Source organism: Arctopsyche grandis, chromosome 12, assembly GCF_051622035.1.
Source record: "Arctopsyche grandis isolate Sample6627 chromosome 12, ASM5162203v2, whole genome shotgun sequence".
In the NCBI taxonomy this organism is placed as follows: Eukaryota; Metazoa; Arthropoda; class Insecta; order Trichoptera; family Hydropsychidae; genus Arctopsyche; species Arctopsyche grandis.
In genome coordinates, this window is record NC_135366.1 from 29,876,201 (window position 1) to 29,894,901 (window position 18,701).

Here is an 18,701-nt window from a genome sequence, read left to right on the forward strand (position 1 = left end):
GTGACTGAATTTTAACATAAAAACACACATGCATATGTAATTGTCTTTATTTTTAACGAATTCGTTTATCATCCATCGATTCAATACAAAATAACAATTTTTTGTTCAAATTATCCGACCATTATTACTTTATACAGACACTGCAATAAACCATAGAACAAAACAATAATTACCCAGGCAAAGGTTCAAATTATAACATAGGTCATTAAAAGTTAGACAAAAAGTATTAATGTCACGTTTCTTGTTTCGCATTATATGTAATTAATTTTTATTTGCCAAACGAAATAAGAAGAATTTGAATATAAAAACATTTTTTTTTATTAAATTGTGACCATGAAGTGCTATCAAATTTTGCCTTAGTCAGTTTAAGGATGTAAATGTGTGGTTATTCGCAAAATTGCTCATTTCTCGAATTGTCAAAAAATTCAATAGTGAAAGTGCGTTGCTTTTTTCATGAATGTGTCAAAAGTATCTGCCGATTTCGTGAAATTTTCATAATTTACTTCATGTATTGAATGAAGCAGAAGCAGATACATAGATTGTGATTTATCTTAGAATCAAATTACATTTCACTGTATAAATTCAAAATCTGTCCACTAAGCATAGTAATAGTCAACTTATGTTTTCAAAAAGTTTGAAATTATAATAATGACGACGTGCATTATGAATAAATACATTAATTTCAATTCATAAATTTAACCGCACGACTTTTAACACAAAACTAAATTTTACATTATTTTGTCGAAATGTTAAAATGACTAAATTAAAATTTGTGGTCTTTTTTATAAAAATACAATCAATTAACATTCACTAACGCTCACTTACTGATTAGATTTTTTGACAAATGAATTAAATGAGAAATTTTACGAATACATAATATAGTATGTATACATTTGTATATATTATAATATGTACTAGTGATTTTCATTTTCTCTTAAATTAAAAAAAAAAGTTCGAAATCTATCATACATAATATAATGTTTTATTTTATATATTTAGAAAAAGGATACAATTTAGCTTTGTTCATAAAAGGTTGCATTTTTTTTTAAATTCATTTAAAAAAACAAAATCATTCCTTTTAGGGTTAAAATATAACTCCACGTTTTTAATAAATATGTACATATTTATTTTTACGAAAAATGTTTAATCTTATATTCGGGTTTGAAACTGTACGATATATGTAAGTAAAGGTACAGAAAGTGAAAGCCTTAAAAAAAACTTTAGAATTTTAAACCACATACATATATACATCATCGATTTTACAAGTCTTATTATCATCGATTACGATCAGAAAACAAATATAATATGTAATACATGGATAATATATTCAAAAGATAATCTTTATACAATAATTTGTCCCACTTGTTCGGCACACATAGTTTTGAATCAAAGTCGCTTTCCTTGTACCACTATTTATTAGTATTTTAATTTTTATTTATTTAATCAAAGTCAAAATTACGATATACAAGCAAAACATCATGCGTACACCAATCCTACCTAAAACAAACAAATTGCAGAACTACCACCACTAGAAACTATGAGTGTTTGCTCCGTCCGAAATATTTGAAGTGACTTTCGAAGATTTGCCAACCACTCGACTCGACTCAAACACCATGCATAGGACCTTCGACTTCCTCAGGAGCGTCAGCCAGAAGCTGAAGGGTGTGGAGACGGGAATAGTCCCTTCGGAAGATGGAAGACAGTGCCGAGCCGTGATCTTGACCGTTCCAAAGTCCCAGCCCATCGATATCGAATTCAGCGACATCACCTTCACCGTCAAGCAGAAAAAAAGTGAGTACACACACACACACATCCTTGGGAAATGGTCGGAAAATCAATTTCTCCAAAGACAAAGGTCAAACAGTGCGAATGATCCTCTTGAGCAAATACGCATGAGCTTGACCCACAAATGCCGCGATCGCACTTTTCCTTGAAATGTGTCAAATGTACAAACTCGACCGTTTTATCAATATTTGACTTGCGTTCGGAAAACGTCGATCGGTTTCGCGCTGAACTCTCGAGGTCGCACACTTGTAATCATATTTTCATTCGGTCAAACCGATTTCAAGCTGAAATACCGTTTATTTTTATTGTTAGAATGTTTAAAAAAAATTATATAAAAAAATACTCAAGTCAAGACGCGACACCTTTTTGAATAGCACTACCGTTTTGAAGCATTTCCAAAAAGATCTTAATGTTTAAGCACCTCTTTGTTTGCATATATGTATTCTCGACTTCCGTATAAGAATTTGTTTAAAAAATAAATTGTACAATAAGCTATGAAGTCAACTATGAATAAAACAAAATCATATATGTAATGACGCTATTCTGTGTGTGTGTGAAAAATAACGCTCACGTACTATAATAGTCGTTTTGATTCAACATACGTACGTCACAGTTAAAACACTCCCAACAAAACGGAAGGAATATAATAACAGATCAAAAAAAACTTCTATATATATACTGTTTGCTACCGATGTTTCCGCTAGGGCAATAAGTATCTAAGAATTTAGCGCCATCTATTGAAAATTTATTTAGTTAATTCATTTTTCTATTGGTGTTTTATATTTTTTATATGTAGATAGGTAGTTTTTACCATTTTTTTATATTAAACAATTAAATATATTTAAAAGGTATTTGAAGAAAATACGACCGCGTGCATATCGAACATAGGACCGACACGTTTCTTTTAATGTTTGTTTATTTAATAACTTAACCTTTGAAGTACGGAGTGTCGAGATCGAACGAATATCCCGAACCGGGATCGAATAAGACCCCAGTATTTTTTGATAAAAATAAAGCTTTTCTCAATACAAATGGGTTCAATATATATCTTATTAATCATTTTATACATCAACATAAAAAAGTTTTAGTCCTATAGCATGTTTTTTACTATTTTTGTATTAAAAAAAATTGACGCGTCGACACGCAAACGCACATAGGTAAGACCAACAGGCGACTGCATGACTCAATAGTCACGCGCCAAAAGCGACGAAAACAATAGCTTACGAAAATAAAGCTGTCTCTTTCTCTCGCATTGATTCATCGATCAACAATAATATGCAAGCGAACAGTCAAAAACATGACTTATCGCTACCGTCTTTAAATCATACTTTGGAACGTAGAAATGTATAAATGTATTTTTTACGATGTACCCCTTTTCTAAATAATACAAAATCTATTAAAATAAACCTCTTGTAATTCTTTGAAAGACGCCTATTCGCCTCTTTTAAATCTAAATATATACATTTTCAGTCCGTTTATTGCAAAATATTAATGCTAATCGTGACGTTCAACATTTCTAACAATGAAAATGAAATAAAAATGAAATCGTTTAAATTTCCTACATAGCATGCGTGTTGCCTTGTCAAAAATATCACACCTGTTTTATTCAAAATATATATTTTGATTTTATTTATTAATTGAAAATAAGTCCGGCTTCCATTCGGAAAAATGGGCAATAGAATAAAAAAAAATACGTATCCGCGTCAGCCTGTATTGTCAATATGATTCGTCTGGTGATTAATTGATTTATATTTACATATCGATGGCTTGCTTTTTGAATTTGTATCGAATTTTAAGTTTGTAGATGCTGAAATAATTCAGGTTTTTCCTTACAAGGAAAAAGGCGTCTTAAAGCTCGATACAAATTTAAAAATGGACATACAATATCTGTGCACCAAGTCATCGATATGTATGTCAAAATACTAAGTCAAATTTATACGCATAAAACGAGCATGCCAACACACAGATATTAACAAATCGTTTTGAAAATTCAGTCAGTTTAAATAGAAACCATCATCAATTATCACTACTCCTTCAGCAATGGAGTATATATAATTAATCCATAATAACATCGAAAATATTATGTGGCACAATGATTGGCTTTGAACAATGGACACGTCTGCTATTAAATATTTGACGTGTGATATTGAAAATACATATTTACATACACGAAATCGCGTAGGTACTATTCAAGTTCGAGTAAACATATGTAAGCTAAACTATATTGTAAATCTTTGTTTAAGAAACTCATATCCAAACATAGCTATTATGACAGTCTCTAACATTATATCATATACATATATACTTACATATATCCATGCATATGTATTATATGTACAATGATAATATTTATTCGAAGATTCTTTGAATTTTTTCCTTTAATGAGAAAAAACCTATTTGTTTTGATCTGATTATAATACTGACCTTCGTTCAAGTTGCATACTCCAAGTTGTTTTCCTACGGAAAATGGTATTGCATTTTCTTATCTGGTTGCTTCCCATTGGTCCAATTCAAATTTAAAACAATATATTGAATACATTTCACAATACTTACATCGTAAACATCTTACTTAATGGTCAGTCTCTTCTAAAGAAGTGATGGATATTAGTAATATATGTAATAATATATCGAAGGTTGAGTTAATGAGCAAATTGCGTATAATCTTTTAATGAGAAATTCTAATGATTTTCAAGATAATTACAATTTTATATTAATATACACACTATAAATTTAGCATTAATAAAAAAAATATGAATTTTAATGAATTCTAAAATTATTAAACTGCGACTTGAATAAAAAAAAGTTAAAAAACTCAATTTGTCATGCTTTTATGCAATGATTTCTGAATAATCTGCATCTTTGCCATATATTGAATTACACCTTCTACATATATAGCGATATAATTATCAATTGTAAGTTATTTCATAACAGAAATATACAATATTTAAAAACAATCAGTCAGATACTAAAATATACTAATCATTAACGGAAAGATGACAATATCTACATACATAGATTCAAAAATTGTTAAGAAAAAAAGTATAAACGGGTCAATGTAGGTGAAACTATTATTAATTGAAGAGCAATAAATAAATAAAATTAATTGAAGATAACTAAATAATAATTAATTTAGCTAATTAATTAATTAATTAATTAAAATTAATTGAAGATTAATTTAAGTGCAATAAATAAAATTAATTGAAGTGCAATAAATAAAATTAATTGAAGAGCAATAAATGTATGTGGAAAAAATAAATTTATTTCACATAAATTAAATTGTAAACAAAGTGTGAATTTTCAGTAAATATTCTTTGCTATATAAATTATTCGTTTTTGATATTAAAAAAAAATAACTTTTATTATATGCATGTAAATTTTTCTTGAATTGTATGAAAACACATTTAAATTGTGAAAACTAAAAATTCCTTTTGTATTCAAATAATAGAATAAATCCATTGCATTGTTAATTAAAAGAACTTGAAGACGTATGTACATATATGCATTAAAATTAAAATAAATCGAAAAAATTTGCAAAATGATAGAGGTCAAATTTTAAATGAATACTTTAATAAATAAATAAATACCACTTTCGCATAATTAATTTTGAATATTTTAATTTCTTCAAAAAAGATATGCTATTTTGTATGAAACTTTTCATTTTGTTTTCGAATAATAAATAAATAAATACTTAGTTAAATTAAATTAGGATTTTCAAATCAGTCTACAAATACTGAATGTAAAACTGTTTATAAACATCTACATATTAAATCGGGTCATCGAATTTAAAATGCTTATTTCAGATAACCGAACAATAAAATGCATCATGGCATATTCCGGCCGATTTAATCTCAGTTCAAATGTAGTTCAATCGGACGTATACATATGTATGTATATGCATACATACATATGTATATGTACATATGTATGTCAATAGGTAATGTGAATTATAGATCAAAAATTTTACCTATTTCAAATAAAATTCTTGTACATATGTATGAATTTGAGTAAATTTTTATTTTTGTAAGGGAACGTTAACCCATTGTCATTCATTTACCCTTTGAACGAACAGGTTCTTTCGTGTATCCTTTTTGAGTTTAATAAAAAAACCTGATAAGCATTTCGAAATTTTATGGACCGGAGTGTTGCGAATTTGTTGCGTTTTTATTTTTTTCTTCAAGAGCGATCGCATTTTTCCATTGAATGTAAAACGTTTCGAAATATATTATCATTTGATTTAAATTATTACAAACAATATGGGTCAAAAATTGAAGCGTAAATTTTTCGACATATTGCTTGATTCATAATAACCGAAAATACACGTTAAATTTTAAGGTCAAAATATTCACAATTATTGTCGAATGAAAAATTATTCAAAAAAAACTGGGCCAAATTCAATGTCAAATATATGTAAACAAATCAAAATATGTACGTCTTCATTTTTTAGTGATAGTCGGAAATTTAAATCATCGTGATATCGGGTTTCGTATTTAATTAAAATGGAATTTTAATGTTTATTGAATTGAATTTAATGTCTATTGAATTGTTTATTTAGATGATAAAAAAGGTCCATTAAAAAACTTTTTTAATGGACCTTCAACAATATGCGAAAATTTTAAGAAAAATAAAATAAACCTCAACATTAATAATAGTATTATTTACATAATTCAATAACATTTATACATAAAAGGAATACAATTCCATTCATTCAATACTTTCCTTCTTTCATTTTATTTATTTTTTCATTGTTGTTATTAATTTATAGAAACTTTTTAGTGTCAATTTTATATGCATACGTTGTAATACCGTTTGTTTCTGTTTTTTTTTTTAATAAATAAATAAATAATGAAATTGTATATAATATTTAAAATTCTTAAATTCATCCAATTAAATGTATTTCATACAAATTCATAAATCATTTAATTTAAATATTATATATTGATTTTTCAAAATAAATGCCCGAATATTTTGACATCGAAATAACCCATCTTCAAGGTTAATTAAATAAATATATAATTTGAGAAACTTAATTACATACACGATATATTAGAAAACTTTAATCTTTGCAATTAAATTTAATGTATGCAAAAATATTGTTCAGTAAATTAATGACAAATTTTCAAACTGAAACATAAAAAATTCACCCGAACATTTTAACAACACAAAAACCCAAATTATACGTTAATTTATTATGAAAATTATCATACTTTTTGATAAATTAAATTACAAATTGTGTTTAAAAAGCTTTAATATACACAATTGAATTAATTATATGCAAAAAGATAATTCAATAAAATTACGACGAATTTTTAAACTTAACCTTAAAAAAAACACCCTAACATTTTAACAACACCCAAACAACCCAAATTAGACTTTAATTTATTATGGAAATTATCATGCTGCTTAATGCTTCTAAATTTAATTGTATATACTATATGTATGTATTATGAAAAAAGCTCTAATATACATACATAAATCTAATGTACATGTAAAATCGAATTTATTACATGCAAAAAGATCATTCAATAAAATTTCGAATATTAAACCTAAAAAAACCTCCCAAATATTCAATCAAAACTTAAACAACAATTTTATATTTCACATTAACCCTTTGAGTGCTGACGTATTTTCTGTTGAAAGCCCGCCACGCTAAAAATCCAATTGAAAGCAGGTATAAAAATTGTAGCTAATCCAAACAAACCCTAGATAAGTACCGCCGAGGATTTCGCGTTTTAAAAAGGTGTGTTTAGACTCTCTAATATATCTTGCAACAATATAAAATAGGCAAAAGAAGTCTATGAATGAATGTATTTTTCCAAAACTAGTTTCATCTTCTTAATTGTTGTTAAAATGTAATGCTCGCAATCTAAATGCCAAGCTACAATCTAAAATACTCAGGAGTTTATCCATGGAAAAATTAAAATAATGCATGAATTAATCCAGAAACATTTTTTTCCGTATCATTGTGTGCCTTTCTTCCATATCGCTGTGTACTTTCTTCCAAAGTTTCTACAAATAAGATTGAATGTCGGGAATTGCATGCCTTTTTCTGGCATTGCAACGCATGCCGGGTTCAACTAGTATGATAATAAAATGAAAACAATTAGGATTATTATGAACATATTCATTGACTTTTGTAGCCATAATACAGTAACTTTCACATCTTCTTAACCCTCCCTCACCGAAGTGGGGTATTCAAGTGCCCCAATTTTTACGTTTTTCGTGGTGTGAAAAAAAAAACGATGTGGTTTTCAAAGCTATACACCCTATATTTCTTGTATTCCTAGAATTAACTACAAGAAATTTATTTTAATAAATTTTATATGATTTAGAAAAGCGTTCTACGTTCCAAAGTATGATTTAAAGGCGGTAGCGATAAGTCATGTTTTTAACTGTTCGCTTGCATATTCTTGTTGATCGATGAATCAATGCGGGAGAAAGAGAAAGCTTTATTATCATAAGCTATTGTTTTCGTTGCTTTTGGCTCGTGGCTATTGAGTCAAGCAGTCGCCTGTTGGCCTTACCTATGTGCTTTTGCATGTTGATACTTATCGCTATTTTTTAATACAAAAATAGTCAAAAACATGCTATAGGACTAAAACTTTTTAATGTTGATGTATAAAATGATTAATAAGATATATATTGAACCCATTTGTATTGAGAAAAGCTGTATTTTGATACACGTCCCATGTTCAATGCATTTTTTTTCAATGGAAAGGCTTAGCGGGTAGTATTCTTGTATATTTTTCACATACTCATAAAACAACGCCTGTCGGCGTATTTCTGGCTTATGGACTTGTTCATAGCATTCAAAGGGCTAACGAATTCACACAAAATTTAATCATCAACTGCTTGATTAGCCGAGAATAATTTGAAACTTTTATCAACACATCAAATCAAGCGATAAATCAACTTCATTATACAGTATAATTTACATGAAGATTGGCACATTGAGATTGCAAATGTCGGAAATCGTCATAATGACCGTTTTGCAGAACCATAACGATAACGTCGTCGGTCATACAAATGCGTTCGATTACCTTGTCTATTTATGTAACCGTGATATTTGACATTGTCGGCCAAATTTACTTTTCACCATCGGAATTAATAGTATTGCTTATCACATTTCGAGTGCGTTAACCCTCTGACTGCCGATTATAACGTTTAACCGTCCATTAGACGATTCCGAGCTCACCTTGACATGCATCACTCAATTCTATTATATTATATATTGTATTTTCAAGGACGATTCTCGTCTAAATATATTATATAACTGTCGTCTGAGACATAACCCGAAGTACCGATGCGAGCTTATCTATTCCCAGAGTTCAAAGTTAACCGGATAGTAAGATTATATAACGAAATTTGTTTATATGTGTATGTATTATATGTATGTAGAAATTCATTGGAAACTTGTGTTTCCATTTAAAACGCAATATTGAGCAATCCGTTTGGGAATGGTTCACTTTATGTACATACATTTACCTACAGTGAAAGTGGGTAATTACCAAGTAAACTGAGATAATCACATTTTGATGTTACAATTGGGTCAAAGATAATCCGAGATGTAAATCGGCTCGTAAATATGTTCATTTAACTTATGAAAAATATAACATGTTTTATTTTAAGTACAAATAATATTACAAAATTTAAAAATACACCCGTTCATTAAAATAGCATTTTTGGTATAATTTATTCAAAAATTGAAATATTAAAACAATGCTGATTTTTCACTAATGTATTAGAATTATTCTGTTTTTCTTAATTATTATAATTAACCAGGTTGTCGATTACGCATTCGCTTGGTATTGAATACTAAAAGGTTCAAATTACAGTTTCATAATTCCAGGCTTTTCATATATATGTATTTCGAATATGAACTTTTCAAAAATTGTGATTTTTTTTTTAATTTAAGCGTTTAACCATCATACAACGGGTTAAACGCTTAGTCAAAATTTATTTATTATTATCTATCATTTAATCCTCTCCATCAGTACAGAAAACAGAAAGAGAATTTTTAAATAATATATTACATATGTAGTCAATGTCAATTTGAAATGAAAAAGGGTCAATTTGGAATTAAAAACCCATATCTATGTACTAAATAATTAAATATTTATTTTTTAATTAATGCAAATCTCAAGTTTTCAATTGAATACAACCTATTTGAGATGGATACAAAAACAAATAGATTTGTGATATTTAATAGATTTCTAAACGGTTCAACATTTTATTACATCTTAAGTCAAACATAATGAGTCCAAAATTCATTATATTATGACTTCACTTTTGAAATTCAGTTTAATATTTTTTAAATGTTTCATTCAATTGATTAAATAAGCACAATCACTGACTATTTTAGAGCAACCGGTTTTAATAAATAAATAAAAAATACACACTTCACATAACTATATAAAAAAAAATACAGAATGTGTAAAAGTAAAAATTATATCTAAATAAATAATTAGCCTTGATAGTGACTATTACATATATAAAAAAACTGATTTTTATCTGCATTTCAATCAATCGACTTCACACATTTCAATATTTTAATATTACTATTTAATCACATTTTTTATTTCAATTCAACATACATATGTATGTAGGTACTACATACATACACAACTCGTGTAAAAAGATACAAACACTAATATTATTGAATCATTGAAACATCACCGTACAGAAAATTTAAAAACATTATTCAATAAAAAAATATATACTACACTACGAGACAAAGCTAGATATGGAAATGTAATAATAGAGAAACCAATTTTGAAGCAAATAAATAATTGAAACGACCATTATCATTACTCTTACACACAACAGTTTAATTGACAATCAATAAACAATATCGCAACTATAAATTCAATCCAATTGTTTTCACCTTTAAATTGCCATCATAGCAAAAGATGTAAGCAACCACAAGAACTAGCGTGACACATAATTTATACAATTACTTCAAATAGAAGAACATTAGCAGTTTTGCATTTTCCTGACACATTATCTCAAGGATTCTAGCTGCATAATTATCCACGGTAATAACTAGACATCGGAGAGGGATTAGAGCATTATCTAAATGCATAAAAAAATAATCGGACTGTTTTCTGAAAAGCATAAAGTATTGAGTTTCCCAACTTGGTTCTTTCAGATATGATCCTGCAGCAATGATAGTCCGATCTAGGGGTTCCCAAAAACCGCCCGTAAGAAAAATCCGGTTTTCGTATTTTTTTTTACAGATAAAAAGCCGGTGAACCGGCTTTCATTGGTTTTAGAAAATTAAGATTTTTTAAGTTTTAAATTTTCATATCGAAAAAAATATTGTAAATACACATATTATATTATGCAAAAAAATAATTGCTTATAAATTAAATTGAGTTATAAACATTATGAACTTTCATAGGGTCATTATTATTACAAATAATTAAATTTGTATTATATACCAAAGCCGTAAAATGGTAGATCCTAAATACGCACAAATAATTAAATGATTTAAATAATCTACTATCAAGAATATATTAACAAAAAACAATGTCTTACCTCGTACAAAAACTATGATCGTGGAATTGTGAATAAAGACACTGCTGAGATGAATTTGTGTCTGAAAACGTAATGAACCATGTAATATTTCCATCTTTCAAAGCTATTTTACACATCTGTTTTAGCTTAAAACAGCAACGAATTCTTAACAACTTGCGATTACGTTTTCTATTATTTTATACCTGAACACACACAAAATCTGCAAATTATGAAAAACCCAATTTGCCGAAATTCTGAAAGGCCTTGTGTAGGTTATTGAAACTACTTTCAATAATATTTTATTCGTTCATTACTAAATCTCAAAGCCACCGCTAAGTGCTGTACCTTTTTTTGTTGTTCAAAGAAAAATACGCTTATTCTCGAAGAAAGTTTAGATACACATACACATTTATTTGGATCTTTCATAGAAATTTGAAATTCATAATTGTTAGTTTTGAGGATAAAAACATGAATTAAAGAAAACCTTAAAAAGCAACCGGCTTTTTAAGGTTTTCTTTAATTCATGTTTATCGAGTTGATCATGTTTATCGAGTTTAATTCATGTTGATCGAGCCAGAAAAGCCGTTTTTCAGTTTTTTGAAAAATGGTCAAAAAGCCGGCTTTTCGGTTTCGGTTTAAACCGGCTTGGAAGTCCTAAGTCCGATATATGTATGTATAGTCACAGTTGACCATTTATGTGATTTTCCCATATTTATCGACATGTCAATCCAAATTCGCCACACATTTAACTTTACCGGCACACCTTTCCATCTGTAGGTCTGTAGGTCAGAAAACTTAACCTCTAATAGTATCCACTTTCCTTACTGGGCTAAACTTACTACTACAATGTCGCAATAGTAATAGAAAACGCAACACGGGTATCTTCAACTGTACATATGTATGTATGTAAGTAATAAATTACACTACTATTGAGAAACTGCGGTTATTTCACATAATTTGTTTTACGTCATTTTCTACCTGAACTGATCGTTTTTGTTATTTTTTTGCACTCATTTTTGACATCCGTCCATCATCATCATAAAGTAATGCCGCAATTTTTCTATATAACAATTTTTTCAATGATGAAACCAATGATGTATATATAAGTATGCAGCGATGAAAAAAAAAACCACAGAAAATGTTCAAAGTTTATGCGACACAATTGACTCGAATATACAAAGTCGTATGAATCGTTCACACAAAGAAACTCATTTTAGTAATGATGATGAATAAAAAAAAATACAGAATTTGTCTTCTTTTCCAATATCGGTTGTTTTCTGAATTGAATTACACGCATTTCCAATATCAAATGTTTAACTTCAATGCCAAAACTATTAATCCAAATTAAATCATCGACCACACTATTGCCCTTGAATTCTTAGCCCTTTTACAAGTAACACACATATTAACATACATATTTATAAATACTTATAACTTACTAGAACCACGAGATATGATCTTAAAAATTTATCGGTTTTAACTTCATGAGCTGTATTTAGATTTTCCTTCCTAGCATTTTATATACAAAGCATGCATTTGAACACGGTTTCCGAAAAATTCTGCTTTCAAAACTTAAAATATCCTAATCTGGTGCAATATATTTTTTCAGCAATTATTGATAATGGAATAATATTGTGACTTGCAGTTTAAATTGAAACTTGCTCTTGGATCTTAATGTGGGATCTTGATACTTATTATTCCCGGAATAACGTGAACCAAGAACCATTTATATACATCCTCAAAAATTTAATTTAAAAAATTCTAAACTATTCTAAAAACAGTAGATATGTATGTATATGCAATAAAAAAATGTTTTTTAAAAACATACCTATTCTATAATTTGAATATAAAATTATTATTTTGAATAAAAATACCAATAGTTTTATTTTACTACCGCCATCTATGTTTAAAACTAAAAACTGGATAGACGTCAGTCACTTTTCAGAAATTCAAATTTCAAACGCGTCTTACACGATATGTTTGCACCATCGTAATGGCAGAGGATCCATTTACTTATATTGATGACCAAAATGAGCAATATGTCAAAGTATGAAAACGATCGGATAAGAGGCAAACTTTTTCCTGAATTGTAATCGTAAGTGAAACGTAAAGGAGGTATGTAATAATCATATATAAAAATGTACCCAAATAAGAAACCAGTCGAGCCATCATACGTAAAGACAATGACAATGACCAAGTTGCCAGACATTTTTAAATATTAATTAATAAAAAACTATATAATTAAATTGAAAATAAGTGCATAACTAATACTTAATTTAAAATTTCTTTGTTTATAATGTAAATTAGAACAAAACTGTTCGTTTTATGAAACCTGTTACGGAAATGGAATGACACCAACATATATGAATTATATAAATATATTATTATTTTATTTTAACTCAAAAATCTACACTCACGTATTGGGAATCGTTTTTCTTGAGACCAGATTATAGTAATGATACTTTAACTTTATTTTATTTTCATATTAGCGCCAATCTACTATCGAAAAAAATTCGTTGATATCCTAAGTGGTAAACCCGTTCGTTATTCGTGAAAAAAATCCTGACAAAATAGTCAAAAACAGCACCGAACAAAACATTTCGCATACATACATAACAAAGATTTAAACAGCTTACACAAATATTTAAAAAAAATCTGTTATAAAAATCGAATGACTTTAAATGTATTTTTAAATTATTGGGCATCGTTTTTTGGACAGACCAGATTATGGTAATCATACTTAAACTTTATATTTTTCGTTAATAGAAAAAAAATCGTTGATATCCTCAGTGGTTGTATACAAAAATCAAAGTGAAATTTAAGGGAATCAGTGATATATTGTGTGTACATATGTGTGTATGTATACATAACTAGTTACGAAATTCGCCTGCTAAACCTTGGTCTTGATCTGAGAACCGGTTTTGGGATTTTTCTTAGTTCGAACCGCCGAAAAGTTTGACCTCACCTGGCCGATACGTCGATGACGATCGCGAACCGGTTCAGAGACACTCCGATTGTTTCCCAACCCAATTTGTCCCGGTTTTGCACGGGAAAATCGCGAGAAAGGAAAAACGGTTTCGAAACAGAACCTGAATTGAACAGAGAGGGTCGTTCAACCAGCGTCGGATCCAAATAAATCATCAAAATGCTACATAATGGGATTAAGGACTCACAATAAACCTCTCTTATATTCGAAGTACTAATGCTTAAAAATTTTAATTTCATTTACTCATTTATTTCTATTATATAAGTATTGTTAAATAATAAACATACATACATATACACAAATGTTAGGACTAAACCCGTTTGTTACTCATGAAAAAAGTCCTGACAAAATAGTCAAAAACAGCACCGAACAAAAAATTTCGCATGCATACATAACAAAGAGTTAAGCAGCTCACACAAATATTTTAAAAAAATCGTATGCAAAATTCAAATGCATATCACATTTTATTTTGGATGTGGCTCTTTGTACATACAGTATCGATGAATTATTGGCTATGTATACATACAGTATCTACGAATTATTGGCTATTTGTACAGACAGTACATAGTACATAAGAAGATTATAAGAATTAGGATTTAAGATTAATAAATTATAAGATTAGAAATTTGAAGTCGATTAAGAAACTTTTCCTTCGGCCGTTGCACATAGCCTAAAAGTGCGACATTTGACAGCGAAAGTGACGTTTGGTATAAACTTTTAAAAGTCAACAAAACTGTTCAAAAACCGTATTCAAGACTAAGATTCGATTCAATCTCACTTATTTGATGCTTCTATGCACTGCTGCCATAATATTATAGTGAAATTATTTATATTTTATTTGTACGGGAGGAACGAAAAATCGTCGCATTTCCAGAGGAATGTTTCTTAATAGAATTTAAATTTCTAATCTTATAATTTATTAAATTTAAATCCTAATTCTTATAATCTTCTTATGTACTATGTAATGTATGTACAAATAGAAAATAATTTGTTGATACTGTATGTACAAATAGCCAAAAATTCGTCGATACTGTATGTACAAATAGCCACATCCTTTTATTTTATTTTATTTTTTACATAGATATATACCAGGAAGGCTTGACAGGAAGACCCCAATGCGCCTTCCTGGACAATTAATTACAAACAATGCAGCATTTTATTATTAAATAAATCACTGTATTTCCAGAAGCTGAAGAACACGAAATAACAATTAATTACAGAATTAATCCATTGAGACATATATAGATTTAGATTTTGTACATAATTTTTACAAATTATACACACAATAAATACAGAAGATTTTTTGCCAATTTTGAGGAACCGTTTCAACATTGATGATATAAAATTGGCAAACTCTGATAAGAAACAATCGATTTGGAGTCACAAATACCCCCAAATCTAACCAGCAGTATGGCGGATCGAACCCACTGATCATTTGGTGCTAAACATACACGCTACCATTAAGCCATACTGTATGTGATATACCCACGAGTTCCAATTATTTCAGTCTGCGTTTTAATTTTTTAATATTAAAATGATAATTCTTCACAATTTTACTTCAACAAATTGTCTTTATTTATCCAAGTTCCTTTGACTTTGACTTTCTACTAGTATTTCAAAAAGCTGCCAGCGAGCTTCGATAGATTTTCACGACAGGATTAATACTGCATTAATAAATCAATTAATAAAACCTATATGTATTTTGTTTATGTACAAGTAAAAGTTCAAAATGTTACAAACAGTGCTTATAATGCTTATAGTTACATTACTAAAAAATATATAAATATCTCATATAATATTGTCACATCGATAAAATACATTACATTTTAATATTAAACACATAAATTTATCTAAAGTGTATTTACATCCGGAATTACATACATACATACGTCCTTCTTTTCAATTACAAATTTTAAAACAAAACTTCCTACTATGTTTTTTCATGTGTTTTTATCGCTTTAAAAACATTGAAATTTCATCAAACAAACTACATGTACATATATACGAAATATTGTCTGGTATATTATACTGCAAATTTACACATTTAATGTACTTATTTACTATGTACTATATATGTAAATATTTCAAACAGGAAAAAAAACATAAAATGGCGACACTAATTACTTGTCGACACACACGCAGTAAAAAATAAAAACATAAAAGTTTTCATTTGCAATACACATATTGACATGTATTAAGTTATCTCCAGCACCTAATTTCAACCAATTCGAATCGCTTTTTATCAAAGCCCTTCCGCACATTTGACCTGAAGAGTGTAACTTACGACACTGCACATACTTACGCTATATAATAAAAACAAAACCACAAAAAAAATACAAACGTCAAATAAGCCATTTTACGAGTAAATTTTTTTGCCTTACCAAAAAAATTCACACTATTTTAAAGGCCACGAATCGGTTCCAAGCAATGCAAATTCTGAATTTCATTTCGAAGCGATAATATGAATTTCCGCTTGTTTAAAAATTTTAAATAATATTTCCTGTTCTACCAGTTTTCCTAGTTCAGTTTTTCATCTTGACAATGTAATGCAATATTGCTCCATTTTTTCAATCAACATTGTAAACAGATTATAGATGTCCATACATACATACATATTCTGTTTTAAATGGTGCTATATATACTGTATATTACATATGATTTGTCTATAAAATATAAGCTAGACTAGCCGGCCAAAATCTCCTTTTGATTTTGATTTTTAAATGCTTTTTATTACTACTAAATTATGTTCACAATATATATTATATCTATTTTAATAGCTACTAATCTACTAATCACTTTCTATTTTACAATTATAATTTTATTTTGTTAGTAATCATAGTATTATAATATTCTAATGTAAATGTACAGCATAATAGGAAAAAGAGCTCAAAAACCAATTTACAATTCTAATAAATGCTCATAATACATCTAATACATAATATTAATTAAAGACTATAAAGTCGATGACCTGAAGCAGATTGTGTTAAGGTAATCTGTGTTTATACTTGAAGGGTAAAGAGAATTTGTTGTAATCACAGAAAATCTTCACAAGTGTGTTAGTATGGTTATTAGTGATTCTGTCATATAATATCCTGGTGAGATAGTTAGTAATGTCTGTAACTAACGGAATATTATTTATGGCATGCAGTTTTTTCAAGTTAGTATATATATGGGTGTGTTATAAATTATTTTTAGAGATTTATTTAGTATTATTTGGAGCTTGGAAAGGTTCATATTCGAGACCCTTAAAAGGGCTCCGACCCTTCCGAAACCTGCAATCCATCTGTAATCAAAATTAGAATACCATAAAATAGTAAATACATATAATTTGTTGGATGGTAAATAAACAAACAAACGTGTGTACGTTCATCACTTTTTACTTTAGCTATATATGTACATACGTAGTAACAATATGTAGATGAAGTTTTATGATCATGCGAAAATTCAAACTCGAGATTTTGACTGATTTGAACTTGGAATCGATCACTGATCAGGTTTTCATGATCTGGAAAAATGTGTGTGTGTGTGTGTGTGTGTATGTGTATTTTGAGGATTTTTATAAATTGTACACCAAATTAGTGAAATTGTTCATTTAATGATGAATTATTTTTGCCAGTGTTTAACTTTTAGGATATGCAACATTTCATTGTCTAATTCATGAATTGAGCAAAGCAAATACTGGCGCCATTTGTAATTTCTGACAATCTTTTTTTACATAAATCAAATGATATTTCACTAATGTTCAATTTCTTACTTCAAATTACCTTCAACTTACCTTACACAAAATAATATGTTATATGATAACGTGCACTATGTATGTATATTACAGTGAAAACATATTTCAAGTGAAAATAGATTTTCACCAATTCAAGCTGTGAAAATGTATCAAACAATGAATTTACAACGTTTAACTCCATAAATTTAACCCTAACAACACAATCTTAAATAAATAGTGCCAACCCTTACTTAACCTAACCTATCCTCACCCTTAAATAATGCCAACCCAAACAATCTAATCTTAAACGAATAAAACCAACCCTGAAAATGTAACTGGTTATGATTACACTTAAAAATCAGTTAAAATATATTTTTGCTTGAAATATAATTTCACTCTGACATGTACATACATATGTACATATGTACATATTATACGATTCGTACGATTTTTAATCTAAAACGATATTGAACATTTGTTCGTGGAAATTTCATAATTAGACAAATGTTAAATATCGTTTTAGAATAAAAATCGTATTATTATATATGTATGTATTATTATATATTTTAATACAAAATGTATATTTTAATAGTAAAATTTATTATTATATATTAATAGTAAAATTTATTATTATATATTATATCAACCGATTTTGAAAATAATATGTAGCTGCATATATAATATGTATGTATATTTAAATTA

General features: G+C 28.2%; 2 protein-coding genes across 2 annotated transcripts in view; one reads left to right on the forward strand and one right to left on the reverse strand.

Annotated features, from left to right (window-relative positions):
* LOC143919699 (uncharacterized) overlaps nucleotides 1-18,701 on the reverse strand; it is a 492,686-nt gene that overhangs the window by 35,587 nt on the left and 438,398 nt on the right. The window lies entirely within an intron of this gene.
* LOC143919541 (ATP-binding cassette sub-family G member 1) overlaps nucleotides 1-18,701 on the forward strand; it is a 38,893-nt gene that overhangs the window by 340 nt on the left and 19,852 nt on the right. Inside the window, exon 2 of the mRNA XM_077441907.1 lies at nucleotides 1,518-1,791. Within this exon, the coding sequence (XP_077298033.1) occupies nucleotides 1,614-1,791 (178 nt within the window). The 5' untranslated portion in view covers nucleotides 1,518-1,613. The remainder of the gene's footprint in view (nucleotides 1-1,517; nucleotides 1,792-18,701) is intronic.